We start from the raw sequence: 19,067 nt of genomic DNA, 5'->3' as shown, positions 1-19,067 counted from the left end.
CTGCTGGGAGAAATTTCCCTTTCTCTTCTTTGTTCGCACAGCTCCCGGGTTTCAGCTTTGGATTTGGATCTGCCTCTGTGTGTAGGTCGCCTGAGGGCGTCTGTTCTTCGCTCAGACAGGACAGGGTTAAAGGAACAGCTGATTCGGGGGCTCTGGCTCACTCAGGCCGGGGAGAGGGAGGGGTACAGATGCGGGGCGAGCCTGCGGCGGCAGAGGCCAGCGTGACGTTGCACCAGCCTGAGGCGTGCCGTGTGTTCTCTCGGGGAAGTTGTCCTGGATCACGGGACCCTGGCAGTGGCGGGCTGCGCAGGCTCCTGGGAGGGGAGGTGTGGATTGTGACCTGTGCGTGCACACAGGCTTCTTGGTGGCGGCAGCAGCAGCCTTAGTGTCTCATGCCCGCCTCTGGGGTCCGCGCTGATAGCCGCGGCTCGCGCCTATCTCCGGAGCTCCTTTAAGCAGTGCTCTGAATCCCCTCTCCTTGCGCACCAGGAAACAAAGAGGCGAGAAAAAGTCTCTTGTCTCTTCGGCAGCTCCAGACTTTCTCCTGGACTCCCTCCCGGCTAGCCGTGGTGCACTAGCCCCCTTCAGGCTGTGTTCACGCAGCCAACCCCAGTTCTCTCCCTGGGATCCGACCAAAGCCCGAGCCTGGCGGGTGAGCAGACAAGCCTCTCGGGCTGGTGAGTGCTGGTCGGCAGTGATCCTCTGTGCAGGAATCTCTCAGCTCTGCCCTCCACACCCCTTTTGCTGCGCTCTCCTCCGTGGCTCTGAAGCTCCCCCCTCCGCCCCCCGCAGTCTCCGCCCGCGAAGGGGCTTCCCAGTGTGTGGAAACCTTTCCTTCTTCACAGCTCCCTCCCACTGGTGCAGGTCACATCCCTATTCTTTTGTCTCTGTATTTTCTTTTGCCCTACCCAGGTACGTGGGGAGTTTCTTGCCTTTGGGAGGTCTGAGGTCTTCTGCCAGCGTTCAGTAGGTGTTCTGTAGGAGTTGTTTCACACGTAGATGTATTTCCGATGTATTTGTGGGGAGGAAGGTGATCTCCGCATCTCACTCTTCCACTGTCTTGAAGCTCCTCCTGTCGTTTGTTTTGACCATGAAATCTGGCGAATAAGAGCCCCTTAAGCCACCTCCTGTGTCCTTTTGATCAGCCCCCTCACTTGCCGGCACATCTTACTTTCAGGCCCACCTTCTCCTTTCTCTCCAGCCGGGAGTCACGATCTCTCCAAGGAGCCCTGGTCTTTTCTGGTGGAGAGCTGGGATTTAGAAGCCAAGATCCAGGCACTAGACGTGCTCATTGCTCCCAGACGTCGTTTCTTTTAGGCTTTTTCAGGGGACAGGAGCTAGGAGGGGTTTTTTGGGGGGTTTTAAAAAATTATTTAGTTCATATTGCATCTTTACTTCCAATCCAGTACCATTTCCTCTCCTTTCTTCATATTTTTTTTCTTTTCTATTGTGGTAAAAACTCTGTTTTCAAAAACGTTAAATTATTTAGTCATTTGCTCAATTCTACGTTTTAGAACTACTCCACCATCAAATCAACCAAGTAATGGTCAAGATTTCCTTCAGCACTTTCTGTCATTAGAACATGTTCCATGAAGATAGATGGTCAGAATACTGAGTTTAAAGTTAGACTTTTTCTGTGTGACTCTTATCTGTTTGATGTAGTTAAATTTATTTGCTTCTATTTTTATCAACTTTTAGGGTTTTCCCCCTTGTTGACTATAAACCTACTCTTAAATATTTATAGAACGGTTATTGGGATAAATTTATTTTTTTCACTCAGATATTTATTGAGCACCTACTGTGTGCCATCACAGTGCTGTCCACTGGGCTCACACTATGAGTAGGTGCATAATCCCTGTCTTCAAAGGGTCTGTGACAACAAGGATGTCACAGGAGTGTTCTAGTAAAGCTTTGCTCGGGGACAATGGACAGTAGAGGCCACTCACTGGCTCAAGAAGCATATATTTCAAAAGGGGAGAATGACTCTTGAAGATAAACGGGATTATCAGGGAAAATGGACTTAATACCAATTTTTAAAACAAATGTACCTACTACATCTGTTCTCCTTCAGAAGAACTAACCATGTGATTTAGAGTCATTTTTTTTAAGCAGTCTGGTAAAGGAAATAATGTCTCTACCATGTCCTAGTGAATATTTTTATTTGTTTCTTCAGCTTCTTCATATTGACAAAAGAAGAGAATATCTTTATCAACTTCAGGAGTTTTTGGTGACAGACAATAGTAGAAACTGGCGCTTTCGAGCTGAACTGGCTGAGTAAGTTCTCCTACTTGATCAGACTGTGTTTCGGGGCGGGGGGTGTTGCTTCATCTTTACCTTTCCTGGATTTCTTCATTACTTTCTGTGGGTCCAAGTTTCTGCGTGGTATCCTGTTCCTTTAACACTGCCTGTAACACAGGTCTTGCTGGCAGTGAATTTTCTCAGCTCTTTTTTGTAAGACCATGTCACCTTCACTTTTTTTTAATTGTGGTAAAATACACATAACCACTTTTGCTGCTGGTGCAGTGTCCCCCCGTCTAGTTGTAGAACATTTCGTCCTCCCAGAAGGACACCGCACGCCCATAAGCAGCGGCCCCGCAGCCATCAGTCCGCTGTCTCCGTGCGTGTTTGCTTTCCTGAGCGTTTGCTCCAGATGCGCCGCGTAACCCCCGGCCTCTGTGCGCAGCTCCCTCCCCAGCACAGTGTTGTCAGGGTCCATCCATGTGGCAGCTGTGTCAGAACTTCGTTACTTGTGATGAGTGAATAATACTCTGGTGTGAACATACCACCTTTTAACCCATTCATCTGGGTTGTTTCTGCCTTCTGGCTGATGTGAGTAGTGCTGCTGTGAGCATTGATGTACTGATACAAGTTTTTTGAGGTGGATTTGCTGGGTCATCCGCTAATTCTGTTTAACTTGTTGAGGAACTGCATGACTGTGTCCACAATGGCTGCAGCGTTTTACGTTCCCACCAGCAGTGGATGAGGGTTCCCATTTCCCCACATCCTCCCTGGCACTTGCTGTTTTCCTTTTTTTTTTTTTCTTTCTAATTGTAGCCAGTATTACAGTGGGTGTAAAGTAGCATCTCACTTTGGTCTTGATGTGCATTTCTTTAATGTTTAGTGATGTCCAGCACCGTTTCATGTGCTGTTGGCCATTTGTATATATTCTCTGGAGAAATGTCTATTCAAGTCCATTGCATATTTTTTAATCGGGCTGTTTGTCTTAAATTGGGTTGCTGAATTATAAGAGTTCTTTGTTAAATATTCTGGATTCTGGACTTCACCTGCATTTTCAAAAGATATCTTTGCTGGGTGTGGAGTTTGGGGCTGAGTTTCTTTCCGCGCATGACAGGATAACTGCCCTGAGTTCTGTCTTGCCTGGCCTCCTCTGCAGCTGGTGTGGACGGCTGAGCCCGTCCAGGCAGCAGGTGCTGGGTTGGGTGGTGGTGTCTCCGTATGACCTTCTGTGCCCTCTGCACTTCATTTCGTCCAGCTGTGGGCTGCCGTTGCCTTTTGCTGATGGTGCGAGCTGCGGCTGGGGGCCTCCTCTTCCCATGCTCTGCACCCCCTCCGCGCCTTCGCCCCTGTATCCCTTCGCCCCTTCCGCCCCTGTATCCCTTCGCCCCTTCCGCCCCTGTATCCCTTCACCCCTTCCGCCCCTGTATCCCTTCGCCTCTCTGCCCCTGTATCCCTTCACTTCTCCGCCCCTGTGCTCCCCACGCCCTGCCGCCCCTGTGCCTCGGCATCCCTTTAAGCCTCTGCCCCCCTCCTCCCCGCCCACCCCCGTGCACGCGTCCCTCCTTCCCTGTTTTCATCCGCCCGTGCTCCCCTGCGCCCCTCCTTCCTCCCAGCCCTGGGCTGTGGTTGCCATGTGGTGGAGGCCGCCGGGTGCTGGGCGAGGGGGGCCCTCTGCCTCTTGGTTCGGCCTCGGTCTCGGGGAGGTCTGTGTGCTGGGCCCCCCAGAGGCCCCACCCGCCCCGGGGCTCGTGACTCTGCCCTGGGCCCGTGCTCGGTCAGGGCAGTGCTTCCCGCCCCTCCCCGGCAGGGCGAGACTCGCGCTTGGCTCCGAGGCTCTGCGGCCCCACGCTGGGAACAGGCTTTCCTGTCCCCTGTCCCCGGCTGCAGCCTGGCCTTGCCTGGGCGGGGGGATGGACAGGCTTTGCTGCCCCTCCACGGGCCGCAGGAGGCTTTTGCTCCTTGAGAGGCGTCTGCGGGGCGTCTCTCGGGGGATCCACGTGCCCTCGGGCGGGGCGGCTCATCGCTGGTTGTCTGTGTCGTCCACCTCCTGCCGATGGCACACGTAACCCACCGCAGACACAGCCCGGGAGGTGGGAGTCTCAGCGTGTCTGCGGTCCTCCTGGGAGGGTGTCGCTGCGTCCTCCACTCAGGCTGCTGGGGGACGCCCTGGTCCCCGGTTCTCGGCCACTTGGTGGGAGCAGGCGCAAGAGGGGCCTCCCTGTGTCCCCCACACCTGGTACCAGAGCCTCCCTGAGAAGCTGCCTGGAGCCTGACGGGTACACGGCAGGCTGCCTGAGGCTGCTGGCACCTTCTCAGTAGACGGCTGCTGTGTGGACGGGAGTTTCCCAGCAGGTCCTCAGCAGTCACCGCGGGACCGTGTCCCGTGTCCCCATGCAGCCAGCCAGGACGCACTTTGCTCTGTGTCCGTCGCCGTGGATACAGTTCCGCAGTGTTTGTGTCCTGAACGTGTGTGTTGTTTAGATGCAGATCCAGACACACAGCGTCCAGGCCAATCGCTGGTCTCTGCATGTGTTCCTTTCACAGACACGACCCTGGTGATTCATGCTTCAGATGAGCAACCTATTTTCATTTGTCGTGTTTATTGTTGAATTGTAATTGTATTTTTATTTTTATAATTCACTTTGTAGACAGCTGATCTTACTTCTAGAGTTATACAGCCCCAGAGACATTTATGACTATTTACGCCCCATTGCCCTGAATCTGTGTGCAGATAAAGTTTCTTCTGTGCGTTGGATCTCCTACAAGTTGGTATGTATTCAAGTTCTTACAGCCTTAGCCCAGCACACGTTTGGTGAGAACACCAGGCAGAGGTGTGGCTCACCGGCGCATGCCCCCCTAGGTCGGCGAGATGGTGCGGAAGCTGCACCGGGCTGCGCCGCCCACCTTCGGGGTGGACCTCATCCGCGAACTGGTGGAGAGCTTCGGCCGCTGTCCCCGGTGGTCCGGGCGGCAGGCCTTCGTCTTTGTCTGCCAGGTGAGTGCGGCCACACCGGCTGCGTGTCTCCTTGGGCCCCTTGCCCCCCTCCACACCCTTGCTCTCATCCTTGAGGGCGGAGCTTCGCCATCTGGCTCATCGTTCCCCGCTCCGTCCCCCAAGCTCCTGGAAGCGGCGCTGCCCCGGCCATCGGTCCACAGAGCTTGCGGGTCTGTGGCTGTGAACGTAACTGTGATGCCAGGCCTCCGTGGGGCAGGTCACAGCTGTGCGTCTCTGCGGGGACTTAACTGTATCCCTTTGTTTTGAGCTTCTGAGTGCCTGGAATATTGTTTTAAAAAGCTGTAACTGAAACCTGAGGCACATGAGTTGTTTCTAAAAGGTTTTGCCAGCTGGTATTACTTACGGCCTGGTCGACTGAGCCGGCAGATTGAAGCAGGTCTTTATGTCCCCAGACCGTCATTGAAGATGAATGCCTGCCCATGGACCAGTTTGCTGTGCATCTGATGCCACACCTGCTCACCTTGGCAAACGATAGGGTTCCGAATGTCCGCGTGCTCCTCGCGAAGACACTGCGACAAACTCTGCTAGAAAAAGGTAGGCAGGCGACCCACGAGGAGAAGGGTAGGTGGTGGGGACACGGGACAGGTGGGCGCCCGAGCGGAAGGGTTGGGGTCGTAGGAATGGTCTGGTCCGAGAATGTGCTGCGACTTGTTAGTGGTGGTTCCTGTCGAGAAAGGACGCAAGACGATGAAGGGGCGAGGAGAGTGATGTTGAATTTTCACTGTTCTGTTCTAGATGAATCTTTCTTTATAATTTAAAACTTAGTAGTTTGGAAAGTTGGAAATTCAGTGAGGACTATGTGACTAATACTGCCTTTGGTTCGCCCCACGTGAACGTCTGTCGCTGCCATCAGGGCGGGAGGCGTGTTTGAGTTTCCTCCTGCGTTTCGTTCATTAGGCAGAAGACGTGCCCCTTAGTGTTTGCTTTGCTGCAAATTACGAGCACCTCAAGATTCAGGTCGTTTTACTTATTGTAATCCCCCAAAATGCCTAATAAATATCATCTGAATGCGTGAATTCATGAACAAAGCACAGAAAGAAGTTTGTAATAGACTTCAAAGAATATGGGCAAATGAACGTTGCTTCTTTTTTCTCCTTTGGAATTTATCATATTGAACAGACAGAGAGGACTCTGGTTTTGTGTGTGTGGTTTGTATTTGGAAATCTTTTTCCTTTCACTGAGTTAATTAATAGCTGTAACAAGTACAAGTTTTAACATATTTACTAACATTGCTGCCATTAAATATCATGAGATTTAGTCTGTTATAAAAACAAGATAGGGGCTTCCCTGGTGGCACAGTGGTTAAGAATCCGCCTGCCAGTGCAGGGGACACGGGTTCAAGCCCTGGGCCGGGAAGATCCCACATGCTGCGGAGCAACTAAGCCCGTGCACTGAGCCTGCGCTCTAGACCCCGCGAGCCACAACTACTGAGCCCACGTGCCACAATTACTGAAGCCCGTGCACCTAGAGCCCGTGCTCTGCAACAGGAGAGGCCACCGCAGTGAGAAGCCCGTGCACCGCAATGAAGAGTAGCCCCCGCTCGCAACTAGAGAAAACCTGCGCGCAGCAATGGAGACCCAACACAGCCAAAAAAAAAAAAAAGATAAATCTTCTAATTCTCCTACATTTGAGGATTTTTTTCATAGAACACAAATCAATTTGGATTACTGTTTATAATCCAACGAAGCTAATTTCATTTGTGATTTCCTCTTCCCGTTTCCAGAGTATTTCCTAACCTCTGCCAGCTGTCACCAGGAGGCCGTGGAGCAGACCATCATGGCTCTTCAGATGGACCGTGACAGTGACGTCAAGTACTTCGCAAGCATCCACCCGGCCAGCACCAAGATCTCCGAAGATGCCATGAGCACGGCCTCCTCCACCTACTAGACGGCGTGGACCGGGGTCTCCCCACTTCCGGGGAGCCGAGGTTCGGCTCGTGACCACACGTGGCCTGGGACAGCTGTGGGGGACCTTCCTCCCTTGCAGACTTGATTGCAGGTGCAAGTTGCCTACACCGATACCAGGGATTTTCAGAGTCAAGAGAAAGTACAGTAAACACTATTATCTTGACTTGAAGGGAAAATAATTTCTCAGAGGATTATAATCGTCACCGAAGCCTTAAATCCTTCTGTCTTCCTGACTGAACGAAACTTGAATTGGCCGAGCATTCTCCTTGTGGAAGGGATGGGACTCCCAGAGGCCTGCGTTGCTTTCTGCTGGTTTAATTTAATGACTGAGAGATGGAAGTGCAGCCAGAAGGCGGCCGCGAGCCGGGATGGGGAAGAGACCTCCAGTATTAACCCTCGCTGTGTCCACACGGGCAAGGCCCTGGTGGGGTCTGAGGCCAGCTGCCCAGTCCAGCCCCAAGTGTGAATAGTTTTTGACCTGTGTGAACGGGAAAGGAGATATTTTTTGGATTTCTCCTAAGGGCTTGATGCTAACACTAAGTAGAGTCTGATTTTAACTCTTAAATGCAGCATATTGCTGTGCACATTTACAGAGCCTTTGCTGAGTATCTATGTCCTGATTTTTTTTCATGCTGGTCATGACCTGAAGGAAATTTATTAGCACGTATACTGTATGTCAGGTGTTTTTGACTTGATCATGATCAGCTCTGAGGTGCAACTTTGTCTCACATACTGTACATACCTGTGCCTCCCCTGGGGAAGGCCGCAGTCTGTAATCATGCTGTTCAACTCTTGTGCACAAGTTCTCTTGTTCAAATAAAATTTATTACTAAGATCTATACAGAGAGATAGATACACTTTTGACTGTTTTCTAGATATCTGCGAATAAATGCAATTTGTGACCTGTATTAATGATTTTAGTATAAAATGGGAAAACTAGATTAAAATATGTCTTTTAACTAGTACAGTAATTTCTTTGAAATCTGTGCACACCCCCGGGCCAGTTCTGCTCTTGGCCGGCAGCGGGGCCTCCTGGGCAGCGCCCCGCCGAGGGCAAGCGTGCGCCTGGGGCTCACCCTGGGGTCTTCACTCCCGGGAGAGGCCTCCGAGCCCAGGTCCACCTGTGCAAGGGGCGGTGGTGGAGCCTGCCCGCCCACGCGTGTCTGCGTCAGGTGAGATGCTGCGTGAACGTGCTTTTATGAAGGGCTGTGGAGAGATGCTCGTTGCTTTTTTGAGCCCAGGTTGGAAGACCCTTGGCCTCTGAGTGGCCACGGTGCTTCTGTGATTTTGGTTTTGTCTCCTCAGCTGGTGGGGACTCCCCAGGTTTGTAGTTAAGCCGAGTAGGGCCTTGAACCTTGGCGGGTAGATTTGGGGATGCACAGGCTGCTTCCTGTATATGTCATTACAGATGAGCCTTTGGTCTCTTACTCTTGCATTATAACCTGGATATTTGTGCACTGGGAATAATGTGTGACCAGATTCCACTGAGACAAATGAATCAGTAAACACAGGTAAGGTGGGGCACAGGTAATAAGGGCGGGGCTGTGGAGTGGAAGGTGGTAGGTGGTGGCGGCTGGGGAAGGCGTCTGTCAATCAGCCTCAGCAGAGGTTGAAGGAGGGTGAGATCTCTTTTGATATCATTTAGCCTAATTTTTGATGTGCACGTTCTCTGCTATTATATACTTTGCCCCTCCCCCAAACTTCAGTTCTGTAAATTAATTAGAATTCTACACTAATAGCTGCAGTCTTTTAAAGCAGTGGTAATAATAATAGTCCATTTTGGGGTAAAGAGCTTGAATTTAGGCCAGCTCTTCCCGTGTAGCCTCGCACGGGCCCATGTCACCAAGCCGCGTCCTCACACCCTCGGGTCCCGAAGAGCCGTGATTCCAGGTCCCTCCACAGCGGCGGACAGGGAAGGCCACCAGCATCGTTTAATGGCCAAGGCCGCCCCGGTTTGAACCATCACTGACGGCGCTCAAAGAAGACGAGGCTGGACCATCGGCTCCTGATTTCAGCTCGCTCTTTAGTGGTGACAGTGCAGCCCTCCCGCCGTGGCCCCGGGTCCTCCTGCAGGTGCGGATGGAGTCGTGGCCGCCGAGCCCAGAGGACGGAAGGAAACCGGCCCCTGGAGGCAGCAGGACACTGACGACTCCACGGTTCTTCCAAATCCCCCCAGAGGCAAAAACAGCCTGCAAACCAGTTAGTAACCAAATCTTCTAATTTCACAGTAGAAAAATGAATAATGATATGTCCTCATAGGTAATTGATGTTGGGTAGCTAATCTCAGGAGAAATTCTGTGATGATGTGGGACTTTTGAGTGACCAGGGTGAAGAGGAAACTTTTTTTTCCCCGAAATTGGAGCTTCCTGCTCAGCCGATGTCCTTGGCCGTGGCCGGTGTTTCTCTTCCACCCACTCCTGCAGCCTCTTCCTCGGCTATCTCCTCTGGCCGGGCCTGGTCCCCGGTCCCCGCATCCCTGCCCGGGAGGAAGCGCCCACGAGCTCTCGTGAGTATGTGAGTGTCCCTCCCTGAATCTGCCACCCCGAGGCCACCAGCCCTCCTCTCTGACTCTTAGTGGCTTGGGGGTCACCTTTTTGCCTGTGAGCTTTGTCCTTAAGCCCTGGAGATACTTCTGACGCCAGACCCGTGCAGTTTGTCTAGAACCCTCTAGAACCCTGAATTGGCAAGGGCTGAGGCCCTCGGAGCCGTCACAGAGCCGGCCTGGCAACTCAGCCCGGGGGGGACCCTCGCACCCCTGCCCGGCGCCGGGTGGGCCTCCCCCTGGCAGCACTAGGTCCCAGGGAGTGGGTGCCGGGGCCCAGAGGGCGGGCCGGTGTGTTGGGGATGCCCCCAGGAGGCGGGAGCCCGACAGGAGAGGCGCTGCGCCCCGGGCCCCAGACACCCGTGCTGCTTTCCTCGTGCGGTAACGTTTTCCGTGCAGGATTCCAGGAGCTGGAAGCAGTGAGCGGCAGGGAGGAAAAGGTGGAGGCTCCCAGCAGCTCAGAGCCGAGCCCATGCCTCTTGGAAGGTGACGATCCTCTGACTGAAACCAGTTACAGAAGGTGAGCCTGGGAATAGATGTGAGTAAGCAGGACCTCGAGGTTTCCCACGTTCGCCTGTATAAACGCATCAAGAGCAGGGTGCGTGGAGCGGGGCGACGGGGCCCCGCGGAGGGGTGCTCCCGGGTGACCTGCCTGGGGCACAGCCCTGGGCTCATGTGTCTCCTCCCCACCAGGAGCTGGAGTCTCAGATCCTCCACCAGAAACTCCCAAACTGGGCGTTTTGTGACCCCTTGAATACGAGTGTTTTGCCCTGGTGGAGGTTTGACCTTGAGAACATCTTGACTATTTGTAAACACAAAATACCAGCTGTGATTCATTTTTGTTGAAGTCCTTTTCTGCTGTGAACCCCACTAACCCAAGTTAATTCCTGGACCATTTTCATAGGGAACTAACGGACTAGTTTTAGTCTCATCTGACAGAAGTTATTTTCCTTAAAAATTCTTTTCCTGGAAACTTAACAAGTGATCAGATTTTAGTCCCTGGGACGTTTTATAGCACTGTTACAGTTTGATGTCTGACAGGTCTTACGGAGGGTACATTTGGCTGATTTAAATTTGGCAAGATTTGACGCAGAGTTTTTAGTCAGTACCCTGATCAGCTGTGTTTAGTGTTCATGAGCTGATGGTGGTTATTAACTGGATGTGAACATCTACTCGGTAGTGTCGTTAGATGTTCCACGAGGAAGCTGTGAGCAGCTCCTGGAGGCCCCTGAGCTGGGTGGCCTGCGGCCCCGTGGATGTCGCCACGCTGACCCCGAGAGGTGTCCCAGCAAGAGCAGGCGGGCCTCCGCTTCCAAAGATGCTGGAGCAAAGGGCGTTGTAGGGACCGTTCCCCAGGCAGACGCCCAGGGGAGGGAGAGCAGGATGAGGCGGGGGACCTCACAGGGACCCTGGGACAGTCTCACTGCGGGCGGGGCCGGGCCCGGAGGACGTTCCCAGGGCCTCAGGCAGAACAAGGACAGGAACAGTGGAGTGTGTGTGTGTTTGTGTGCGCCTGTCTTGGATGGTCCTCTATTCTGAGATTTTTCTGGGGTTTTGGTGGGTTTTGGTTTTTCAGTATCTCTAGTAAAGTGCTGGTGATTTAGGACAGGGCCGCTGCAGTGTTGCTGTGCGTTCAGTCACCCTGGGTTCCGTTAAAATGCACGTAACGACCCAGCAGGTGCGGGTGGGGCCTGAGGCCTGTGCTCCTAACAGGAGCAGGGGGACACTGTTGATAACAAGGCCCTGGAAGACCCTGTGGGTGTGGGATCTTACCTTTTCCAGATTAACACTCTTTCCATAAATTTGATACACTAATTCCAACAGCACAGAATCAAAACGGTGGTCTGGCATTCAGTATTTGTACTCTATTTTCTCAGTTGCAAGTCAGTGCTTTGATGCGTTCGGAGTCCGCGCCCACACGGGGACAGGAGGTCACGACCACAGCAGCTGTGCCGGCAGCACGGTGCTGAGTGGCGGGCGAGCCCAGAGCCCAGGGTGCCCAGGGCTGCTCTCCTGCAGGGGCCCCGCGGCCGAGAGGCCCGGCAGGCACAGGGTGGCAGGATCAGGTGGCGGCCCCCCTGCTCCGTTTGGTTCGACATCTCGTAGAGCTGCTTCCCTTGGTGCCCAAGTTCAGCCCACAGGTATCAGCAGCGGCCTGTGTGCATTTGCTTAGCGAGTGTCCCCATGATTTGACAGTCAAGGCCAAGAGCCAAACCTGGTCAAGTCTAATCCATCCTCCCCCAGGTCCACCCCAGGCCGCCTACATGTACTGTCTGTGGGTCGTGCACTTTGTCCTACGTTTACTACATTGGGTCCCCTCCCATCTCTCTCAAGGAACAATAGCTCTGACCTGTACAGCACTTGGGGCCACTCTGACCTTTTGTACTAGGTGTCATCAGCCCAGTCGTTAGTTGAGATGCTAAGGTAGGGTGGCCAGACTGAAAATAAACGTACAGAAAAGGAGAGGAAACCCAGAAAAAGGGTATGTTATTGAGGTCACTGCTTTAGGCAAAAGGGCTCAGGAAAAAAAAAAAAACAGGACACCCAGTTAAGTATTAGACAACCCTTATACTCAAATATCAGTCACTGTTGATCTGAAATTCAGCTGTAACAGGGCGTCTGCGTTTTACATGGCAACCTCCCAGTAAGGCCAACCTAAGTCAACAGACTGAAGTCCAGGAGCAACACCTCTCCTCAGGAGACTCTGTCCCCAGGAGAGTCACCCTGCGGTAGCGTGTGCCGTGGGCAGCCCCACCTGATGGCCAAGCTAACGCTTCATCCAGAGAACTCACCGTTCCTTCTGTATACTGCGCCCAGTTTGAAGGCCAACAGCAGATGGCATTGAGACAACCGTATTAGCAGTAAATGATATATTTTTTTATCCCCATGTGAGAAATGCAAGAATTTGGGGTGGGACCTCCTTCAGAAGGCTACAGACACCCCTCCCCCCAACCCCAGGAGCAGCTCTCCCTTTCTCCAGTTGTAACTGGGATGTGCAGCAGCTTCGTGCCTTTTGATGGACCTGGGGCCCTCGGTTCAGACGAGCATCATGCCTGTTTCTCCCCCCGCCCCCCAAATTCATCTGTTTTGGCCCCATCGGAAGTTTGGGCCCAGGTGTCCTGCAGGCGCCGCTGCGTTCCCTCTCAGCCTCGGGGCTGTGCGGTGACGGTGCAGGCAGCCGCAGCCAGGGGCTTTAAGCCTCAGTCTAGACTCGGGCCCCAAATGGAGCCCCACGTTACCACACCTAGACTACTTAATTATTTACCGTTTCAGCTCTCCCAGAAATGGAATCTTAAACCAGTCAGTCGGGAGTCGCCTGCTCCGCACTAGTTGGGTCATCTGACTGATAGACCCCTGACATCTCCTAAAGGCAAATAGAGGCACACCTCATTTTATTGTGCTTTGCAGAGACTGCCTTTTTTTTTTTTTTTAAACAAGTTGAAGGTTTGTGGCAACCTTGGGTCAAGCAAGTCTATCGGTGGTGCCATTTTCCAAACAGCAATTATTTTTTAATTAAGGTATGTATATTGTCGTACACAAAATGCTATCACACACTTAATGGACTACAGTATAATGGAAACATTTATAAGCACTAGGAAACCAAACAATTTGTGGTACTTGTTTTATCGCGATATTTGCTTTATTGCGGTGGTCTGGAACCGAACCCACAATGTCTGAGTTCTGTAACTTTGCAATAACTAACCCACTTTTTTGCCTAAGATAACTTCCTTGTTCCTGCTCCCTTTTGCCTTTCTTTGTACAGCTTCTTGGAACTCCTTTTATCTGCCAGATTGGATGCTGCCTGATTCAATTTTTGCTCAAATAAACTGTTAAACTTTTTAATATGCCTCAGTTTATCTTTTAACAGTTCTTGTGTCAGAAGTGGGACCTGAAGGAGAACCCTGATGGCCCCAGGAGCAAGGAGCAACCAGGCGTAGGCACCCGCTGGGCTCTTGGGGCTTGCTGCCTTCTCAGGGCGCCTCTGGAGGTCATGAGGCCCTTCTCAAATCCTAGTTCTACAGCTTTTGTGTCATGAGCTTTCAACTTTATTTGAACATTTCTTTTTCTGGACTGGGTCTGGAAATGGGCTGGAGTCAGACTAGGTGGAATTTAGAAACTGGACTGGGTCTGGGTTCAACTGGATCTGACTTGTAAACCAGACTGTGTCTGCAGTTGAACTGGGTCTGACTTCAGCTGGGCTGGGTCCATGAGGCCTTGGGTGAATAAAAGTTTAAGACTGAACAAGCAGGTTAACCTTACCAAAGATAATCTTGAATTACAGCGGCTACAGAGAACTTTTAATCTAGATAAGTTTATCCATTTATGAGGTGTCCTAGAGGAAAAGGGGCCTCAGCCAGGCACTCACTATAAAGGTTGAGGGAAATTTCTCTCTCCTCCTCTGCAGTGTCTGGTGACCAGGAAGACACCCCCTGGGACACCCAGCTCACCCCAGCGCCTGCAGACGGGATCCTGGGAAAACTGGAGAAGCCGGCGAAGGGTGAGAATTCTACCAAAGTCAGCTCTGCCAGGTCTCCACTGCTGTGCCTGGTTGAGAGGAAGGTAAAATGTCATGTTGTCACTCACTTTCCAAATTCAGACTAGCAGGCAAAAAATACTTGTTAGAATTATGTATTGATGGTGACACGTGACTGTGCTTTCAGGTACCCAGTGGTTGCTGATCCTTTCTCTCCCAGGGACAGCTATTGCCTTCTTGTTGTGTCCTGAGAACTTGGCTTAGTTACCGTCAGGTTGGAAGCCACCAAAATATGGCCAGGCAGAAGTATGGGCTGCACCCCATTTGCGGTCAGGGTCCTACAGACTGTTGCCAGCTCTCAGGGGATTGTCTAAAGCTTTCTTTCTTTAGGGGTGGCTCTGCATCTTGGGTATCTTTTGCACCCTCATTGGGGATGCCACTTGCATTCATGGGGTTTTCACTACTGCCAATAATATTCACAGTTTGTCCTGGCTGAAACCTGACAAGATATATGAAAGGATTTTTTTTTTTTTTTTTTGAAAAGTAGCTCTATGGTCAGAAGTTGGCCGAACTGGAAGCTGATATTCAGAGCCTGACAGGAACCTCTTTTAGGCCTTCTGTCCAAAGCTGGAATGAAACTATATACCCAGAGGGAAAGAAAAACATTCGGAAGCTTTTGAAATGTTTTAGTAAGTCCTTCTGCAAAGACACACAGCTCTAAATCTAGAACATAGGGATCTTTTGATTTCCATCTTAGTTGACCTTCTCCCTGATATGAAGAACAAATATAGTTGGCTAGGTGGGCAGTCCCTTGGTTGGTACCATTCAGGTTCCCACCCAATTCCTTGTAGAATTAAAAACAACTGTACTTGTCTTACGAACCGAGTCTTAACAAGAACAGTAATGCGGCTCTAGAAACAATCCAAAGCTCATCTATGCTTTTTACCAATCCTCAAACCTCCCCTGTTCATCTCAAAAGGCTTGTAGGTGTCATAAAAGATCTGGATTTAGGGAGCAAAAGTCCTTCTTGGTGGAACATTCTTCCTCTGTGCCTTTTGAGGTGTAAGTACTCTCCCCGGCCTTCTCTAGGCAATTCTCATCAGGGGAAAAGGAGAAGCTATTGAAAACTGGGGCTATGAAAAATCTTTAAAACTGTCACCAGATATTAGTGAAAAATTGAAGCCATCTGAGCCAGTAAACTTATTCCATCTGCCAGAAACGCAATTTGGATCCAACTGTTCTTTTATAAACTAGTGAGTTTTGCATTATTATACCTGTCTTGTGGCTAAAATTTTGTTTATTTAATTGAAGTATAGTTGATTTACAATTTTGTGTTAAATACTGCTGTACAGCAAAGTGATTCAGTTACACGTATATATATATTCTTTTTTAAATATTCTTTTCCATTATGGTTTATCACAGGATATTGAATATAGTTCCCTGTGCCGTACAGTAGGACCTGGTTGTTTATCCATCCTACCTCCCACTCCATCCCTCTCCCAACCCCCTCCCCCTTGGCAACCACTAGTCTTTTCTCTATGTCTGTGACTCTGTTTCATAGATAGGTTCATTTGTGTCGTATTTTAGATTCCACACGTAAGTGATATCACGAGATATTTGTCTTTCTCTTTGACTTACTTCGCTTAGTGTGATAATCTCTAGTTGCATCCATGTTGATACAAATGGCATTGTGTTGTTCTTTTTTATGGCTGAGTAATATTCCATTTGTGTGTGTGTGTATACACACATATATATATATATATATACACATATACGTACCACATCTTCTTTATCCATTCATCTGTCAATGGACACTTACGTTGTGTCCATGTTTTGGCTATTGTGAACAGTGCTGCTGTGAACATAGGGGTGCATGTATCTTTCTGAATTATAGTTTTGTCCAGATATATGCCAGGAGTGGGATTGCTGGATCATATGGCAAATGGCAATTCTACTTTGTTTTCTGAGGAACCTGCATACTGTTTTCCATAGTGGCTGCATCAATTTACATTCCCACCAACAGTGTAGGAGGGTTCCCTTTTCTCCACACCCTCTCCAGCATTTGTTATTTGTAGACTTTTTTTAATGATGGCTATTTTACTGGTGTAAGGTGGTATATACCTCATGGTAGTTTTGATTTGCATTTCTCTGATAATTAGCAAAGTTGAATATCTTTTCATGTGCCTGTTGGCCATCTTTATTTCTTTGGAGAAATGTCTATTTAGGTCTTCTGCCCATTTTTGGATAGGGTTGTTTTTTGTTGTTGCTGAATTATATGAGCTGTTTGTATATTTAGGAAATGAAGCCTTTGTTGGTTGCATCATTTGCAAATATTTTCTCCCATTCTGTAGGTTGTCTTTTCATTTTGTTTATGGTTTCCTTTGCTGTGCAAAAGCTTGTAAGTTTGATTAGGTCCCATTTGTTAATTTTTGTTTTTATTTCTATTCCCTTGGGAGACTGACCTAAAAAAACATTGGCACAATTTAACTCGGAGAATGTTTGCCTATGTTCTCTTCCAGGAGTTTTATGGTGTCATGTCTTTTGTTTAAGTCTTTAATCAAGGCTAAAATTTAAAAATAAACACTGCATCTGCCTGTGTCTGTCTTTATGTTTATTTCTGTGTGTATATGTGTCAGTTTTTTCTACCTCCAAATGGTATTACCAAAGTTAATTTGTAAAGAGTTCTATTTAATTGGCTTAAAGACCAAAAAGTGTTATATAAGTCATGTATAGTCTCAGAAATGTGGAAACTAACCCAAATGTTTTTCAGATTCACCTGATCTAGGATAATCTTCAGTAAATAAAAGCTAGTTTAAGTTTGTTGGTTTAATTAAAACAGGCATGTCTTTAGAGGTATTGGCATAAACTATAATATTAATACTTTTACTCTACCTAGGTTTATGAAAAATCAAATAAGCTTATGTTATCTCTGTTACAGAATTTGTCAGCAAGAAAGATAACTTAAGATGATTAGCTGTTTAATGTCTCGTGAAATTTTCATGACTAAACATTAATGTTAAGAACAAGTGAATTAAATAGATGTAATATAAAAATTTATAAACTTTTCAATAATAATTATATTTTATGGTATATCCACTTAAAAATAGTTTCCAAAATCTTTTTTGTAACTTGAAACCTTAAAGTTAACTTATCTCAGTATAAATGATGGATATTCATTGAATATCTAGGTCATTTCCAAATAACATAAAATACTGAAACATTAATTACTGAGCAAATGTTGATCTACTTTTGGCTTCCTTTTTATAGAGGAACTAAAGATATTTGGGTCTATTAGCAAACAAGTTTTGTGCCACGTTGGGAAATTTAATGAGGATATGTGCTTCTAGAAATTAGAAAATGTATTTATAAACTTGCCAATCAACAGAATGATAATGTAACAGTCCACAACTACTTACTTCTTAGTGTTCAATAGGAATTAAGGATTCTAAGAGTTAAGAATTCTAATCACTGTAAGTCATTAAAACTACTCAGAAATAATCTGGGTGAAAGGAAACTGTATGAAAAGTAGTAAGGCAAGTAAAATGATTGCTTCAGAATGAGAAAGGAAAAAATCCTAGGACAAAGCCTGAATAGAGAGCAGAAAGCTGTAGAATGTTTGTGGAAAAGGCATCTTGGGAAAGGAATTTTAGATGTCATCAAGCTGGCTATGTTGTTTCTTTTTTAAATGTCTCTTTTTGGTTTTGGGGGGGTTTTTTTGGATTTTTTTTTTTATTCAAACAGAAAGTCACAAAAATTATAATCATCCTCATCAGTTCACTCAGTCCCATGTAATTTTTTTTTCATCTTGATCTTTTGTTAGCACTTTTATGAATTCATCAGTTTTCCATTAGAGTTCTGAAAATGCTTATTCATTCAGTTCAGCAGTATAGTCAGTTACCAGAAACCTATACTTGTCAAGAGTCTTTTCCATTAATTCCTTGAAGATGAAACCCTTTTATAGGAACATTTTTGCAAAAGCATCAGAGTACAACCAGAACTGTCTGTAAATGACAAAAGACAAAAAATGACCACGGTTAAAGATTTGATGAAAGTTCATAATAATGCAATTGACAAGGAAATTTAGTTATTTCTGAGATATATACATTTAAAAGTAATAACTAGAATTATAACTTATAACATTATACCAGAACATATAAGATTTTTAGAAATTTCATGTAATGTCTGAAACATTTATGTTAACATACTTCCATACAAATAACCCAAAGAAAGTTTAGCATTAGTTGTTTGTTTTTTATACTGCAGGTTCTTATTAGTCATCAATTTTATACACATCAGTGTATACATGTCAATCCCAATCGCCCAATTCAGCACACCACCATCCCCACCCCACCGCGGTTTTCCCCCCTTGGCGTCCATATGTTTGTTCTCTACATCTGTGTCTCAACTTCTGCCCTGCAAACCGGTTCATCTGTACCATTTTTCTAGGTTCCACGTACATGCGTTAATATATGATATTTGTTTTTCTCTTTCTGACTTACTTCACTCTGTATGACAGTCTTTAGGATCCATCCACGTCTCAACAAATGACTCAGTTTCGTTCCTTTTTATGGCTGAGTAATACTCCATTGTATATATGTACCACATCTTCTTTATCCATTCGTCTGTTGATGGGCATTTAGGTTGCTTCCATGACCTGGCTATTGTAAATAGTGCTGCAATGAATATTGGGGTGCATGTGTCTTTTTTTTTTTTTTTTTTTTTAATTGTATAGCTACTTTATTTATTTATTTATTTATTTTTGGCTGTGTTGGGTCTTCGGTTCGTGCGAGGGCTTTCTCTAGTTGCGGCAAGTGGGGGCCACTCTTCATCGCGGTGCGGGGACCGCTCTTCATCGCGGTGCGCGGGCCTTTCACTATCGCGGCCCCTCCT

The 19,067-nt window shown here is 48.2% G+C and overlaps 1 protein-coding gene across 5 annotated transcripts in view; it reads left to right on the top strand.

The window, feature by feature from the left end:
* Positions 1-8,002, top strand: part of PPP4R1 (protein phosphatase 4 regulatory subunit 1) — a 71,492-nt gene extending 63,490 nt beyond the window's left edge. For all 5 annotated transcript variants that reach the window (XM_057526272.1, XM_057526270.1, XM_057526271.1 and 2 more), the window contains 5 exons: positions 2,174-2,274; positions 4,887-5,007; positions 5,099-5,233; positions 5,647-5,788; positions 6,978-8,002. In XM_057526272.1, coding sequence (XP_057382255.1) covers positions 2,174-2,274; positions 4,887-5,007; positions 5,099-5,233; positions 5,647-5,788; positions 6,978-7,141 — 663 coding nt within the window. In that variant the 3' untranslated portion in view covers positions 7,142-8,002. The remainder of the gene's footprint in view (positions 1-2,173; positions 2,275-4,886; positions 5,008-5,098; positions 5,234-5,646; positions 5,789-6,977) is intronic.
* Positions 8,003-19,067: the final 11,065 nt, after the last annotated feature.

The sequence above is a fragment of the Balaenoptera acutorostrata genome, chromosome 13 (genome assembly GCF_949987535.1).
Source record: "Balaenoptera acutorostrata chromosome 13, mBalAcu1.1, whole genome shotgun sequence".
NCBI lineage: Eukaryota > Metazoa > Chordata > Mammalia > Artiodactyla > Balaenopteridae > Balaenoptera > Balaenoptera acutorostrata.
Note: the sequence above shows the minus strand (reverse complement) of the source record. Positions and strands in the feature narration are given on the sequence as shown.